The 4417-nt window shown below is 48.5% G+C and overlaps 1 protein-coding gene across 1 annotated transcript; it reads left to right on the forward strand.

The window, feature by feature from the left end:
• Window positions 1-2516: 2516 nt before the first annotated feature.
• On the forward strand, window positions 2517-3719 carry LOC108720152 (uncharacterized). Its single transcript, XM_018446282.1, has one exon. The coding sequence runs from the start codon at window positions 2517-2519 to the stop codon at window positions 3717-3719; it is 1203 nt and encodes a 400-aa protein (XP_018301784.1).
• Window positions 3720-4417: the final 698 nt, after the last annotated feature.

The raw sequence follows: 4417 nt of genomic DNA on the forward strand, positions 1-4417 counted from the left end.
GAATCCCCCGCGCCCCGCATTCCCCTCGGGGGAGTTCCCGAGTTCCCGAGTTAGAACTCTCATAGCATTACTACTCCCATCATTTGCGATTTCGCGTCGCAGTTCGTGACGCGTATCGTCAGCGTTTCCGCACGAATTTCATGTTCGCACTACGGGCTATGCGTTCTCGACCGCCTATTTAAAGGTGCACCAATTCGCGAATCGCGCAGTTTCAAAATGTACCTCGGGCTGTGTCATCCTTCCGATATTCGAGACTTGAGCGCCGAGCAGTTGCAGTATATACCAAAGGTCGTATTGTTACGCGTGTACGGCGACTATATGGACCATGTGTGGAACAAGCTTCCTGAACACGTGAAGGCAGATTCGGAGGTTCGAACCTATCGTCGCTGCGACGAGCACTACAATCAGTCGTGGCAGCGAACGCACATCTACGGTCCCGCACCGAAGATAAGGGATTGCAGCGAACGTCGGCGTCGCGCGGTAGTCTGTTGAATCGAGCGATAAACGGGCTTCCTTTCGAGTTACATATTCCGGGCTATCAGTTATGCGGTCCGGGCACACGGCTGAGGAAGCGAATAGCCAGAGGTGATAAGGGTATAAATTCGCTGGACGCGGCGTGTCGCGAGCACGACATAGCGTATTCGCACAGCAACGATCTCACCGATAGACATGCGGCGGATAAGGTACTTGCCGATAAAGCGCTAGGACGCGTCATCGCGAGAGATTCGTCTCTGAGCGAGAGAGCCGCCGCTATTGCCGTCTGGGCAGCGATGAACGCCAAGACTAAGATCGGCATGGCCATGAAACCGAAGAAGACGATGACGACGACGACGAAGAAAAAGACGACGAAAAAACGGATACTTCCGACAGCAAAACGGGGCGGCGCGTTACCAATTCTAGGAATGTTGGGTGCGCTCGGGTCCTTAATCGGTGGAGCGGCCAGCGTGGTAAAAGCGGTGAACGACAGCAAAGTCGCGCGACGTCAGCTCGAAGAGCTGCAACGTCACGATCGCGCGATGGAACAGGGTCGCGGACTGTATCTCACTCCGTACAAATACGGACGCGAACTGTATCTCGGCCCGTACAAACGCGGACAGGGCGTAGCAGCGAAGAAAAAAAAAAACGCCAAAGAAACGATAAAAATGCCCTCGGGTGCAACTACCAACGTGCAATTGGACCTGCTCGCGAGACGTATGCGCATACCGTACTTTAGAGGTATTTTCATTCGTAACGCGTTACCGACGAGCGGCGCGCGTCGAAACGAAAGCGGTATCATGAATCTGGACGATGCGACGGGACCCGGTACTCACTGGGTAGACGCGAAGAGGAACGATCGTGTCGTGTACTTTGACAGTTTTGGTAATCTTCGACCACCCAAGGAACTGGTGCGATATTTCGGAAACGGTGTTACGACGATAGAGTACAATCGCACATCCTATCAGACGTATGATCAAAACTTCTGCGGACAGATGTGCCTGTGGTTTCTACGAACGGTCGACGCACGTGAATTTAAATAGCTCGATGAGATGCCGCAAAATCTCAGTAACGCTTTTTCCGTCATGTCGCTGACACGTACACTGAGCGGGAAGAGCAGCGTTCTCGCAGCAAACTATTTTCCCACCATATATTTGAGCGATGATGATTACGAGCTCGGTCTAATGATTTTTTAGACTTATCATACGATACCGAACGTGAACGAATCGAACAATAAATTTTATTTCGGTAAAGACGACGCGGAAATTATAATTCCCGAGGGTTCGTACGAAGTGCGAGACATAAATGAATTTTTGAAACATGCAATTTTACGGAAACGTTCGCGTCGCGACGCGCTTGATACCGTTGATGTAGCGCGTAGTGATGCGGCGCACAGCGACAACAACGACGGTGACGACGAGGGTGGAGAATACCCGATAACGGTCCGTGCAAACTACAACACGATGAGATGCGAGATTAGATGCGCCTACAGAATAAACTTTGGCAAACCCAACAACATTGGATCGCTGCTGGGATTCTCGTTGAAGCATATACTGCGACCGCGAAGATGGCACGAATCGGACGTGTCGATCAACATAATGAACGTAAACGTTATCCGCGTAGAGTGTAACGTGACCGCGGGCGCGTACAGCAACAGTAAAAATGTGCACACGATACACGAATTTTCACCGAACGTGTCACCGGGATATAAAATATCGGAGAGGCCGAGGCAGATCATTTATCTGCCGATCATCGCACGGAGCATTACGGATCTAACGATACGCGTCGTCGACTAGAATGGACAATTGTTCGATTTTCGAGGAGGAGAGATCACTGTCAGATTGTATGTGCGACGGCGATAACGCGAGCGTAAGATGCTCGTGCTGAACGGAATGGAGAACACGCAGAGAGATAACGCATTCGTTACAAGACCGGTGACGTCACAGTTCGATAACATTCGCTCATCCAACTGCATCAGGAAGAAGAAGCTCAACGCGTTAAATTTTTAAAGTCTTTGGGATTCGCGGTGCTCAACTTTTGAGATGACTGATATCCTAAACGTCAAGGACGATCCGATCTTCGACGATCGCATCGTCAAGATAGAGACTCACACGTACAATCCGTTTGCCAACACGACGTTCGGGTACAGCGATGAGATAAGAATACCCATACAGCAACAGGATCTGTACACACTACCGTACGGAAGCTTTCTATACGTCGAGGGAAAACTGACGAAGAACAGAATGATCGAGGGTGCTAACGTGGTATTGGGAAACAATTGCATCGCGTTCCTATTCGATGAGATTCGTTACGAACTCAACGGTGTGGAGATTGATTGTAACAGAAACGTGGGCATAACTAACACGCTTAAAAACTATGTAACGGTGTCATCCGACAAAAGTGTGATTCTGCGGAATGCCGGCTGGGATGCGCAGACTACTGCGGCTGGATGCTTTAATTTCTGTGTACCGCTTTACGTACTGTTGGGATTCTGCGAGGATTACAGACGCGTGGTGATCAACGGTCGTCACGAGTTGATTTTAATACGAGCGCGCAACGACAACAATTGTCTGATGGGAGATTCGACGACAGAGCCGACGCTCGAATTATTCATAGTACAGTGGCAAATGCCGCACGTGTTATTGAGTGAGATAAATAAGCTGTCGATGCTGCGCGCTTTGGAGAGCGGACGATATCTGAGTATGGCTTTTCGCTCGTGGGATTTGCAGAGCACAACCAAGCATTCGTGGGCCATCAAGACGGCTACTCAGCTTGAGAAGCCGCGCTACGTCATTTTCGCTCTGCAAACTGGTCGAAAAAATGTCATGTCCGAGGACATAAGTCGATTCGACAATTGCAAATTAATCAATGCGAAACTCTATCTGAACTTGGAATGTTATCCGTACGATGACTTGAATCTGGATTTCGATAAGAACAGATGTGCGATTCTGTACGACTTGTACGCGCGTTTCTGCAAGTACTACTACGAATACGAGTATCTCGAGCCGAGTCTCACTTTTACAACTTTTCTACGCGATGGCCCGTTCGTAATCATCGATTGCTCTCGACAGAATGAATCGATCAAGAGTGGCACCGTGGACGTGCGATTAGACTTTGAATGTAAGGAGAATGTGCCTGCCAATACTACCGCGTACTGTCTCATTATACACGATCGTGTTGTTCAGTATGATCCGTTGACCAATGTTGTGCGCAAAATCACCTATGCATCCTCCAACGCGATATAAAAATCTGCGATACGTCGCAATCGGCCACAGTCTTCTTCTCGACAACATGCCCATACCAACGTTCGTGGATTTGCAAGGATTCATCGTTAACAAGAAATTTATCGTGAAGGAAGTGGCGGTGCTGAAACAGGGGATCGTTCTCACGCAATACATTTTTACGAATCCCGTACCATAGAAATTTTTGACAAGACAGGTCTTGCGCTTCCAGGTTGATTGCATATCACCATAGATTGCGATGGGAGGACGGGATGGTCCCGTACAGCGAAGCGAAACACCTGATTACGACGGCCGTATTTGAAAATGATGATGCAGTATACGTCAAGGGACGCGAGAAACGAATGTGGCTGTGAAACTTGCTTCTGAACGATGAGCGAGAACGCATGTACATCGAGACCTTGGATGCAGTTTACGAAGACATGGAATCTTTAACTAATCTAGATGTTACTAATAATGCAAAGAATTGCATGTTGCAAAATGTATTGAAAATATGTAACTGGTGGTTGCAAAAGAATTTTTTAAATAAGAATATGTAAACGTACTTGTTACGTATTTTTTTTTCCCTTCCCCTGTAATACATGTATGTATGTATATATTGCGACCGCACTCACGAGCGTGGTGCCACTTCGTCGCGCGTTCGCGAGTAATGCCCTACCTCTCCTTCGGCGATAGTTTCGCGACAACAAAAATACTCCACGCCA

This window comes from Mycetomoellerius zeteki, unplaced genomic scaffold (genome assembly GCF_001594055.1).
Source record: "Mycetomoellerius zeteki isolate Tzet28-1 unplaced genomic scaffold, Tzet1.0 scaffold1788, whole genome shotgun sequence".
Classification (NCBI taxonomy): domain Eukaryota; kingdom Metazoa; phylum Arthropoda; class Insecta; order Hymenoptera; family Formicidae; genus Mycetomoellerius; species Mycetomoellerius zeteki.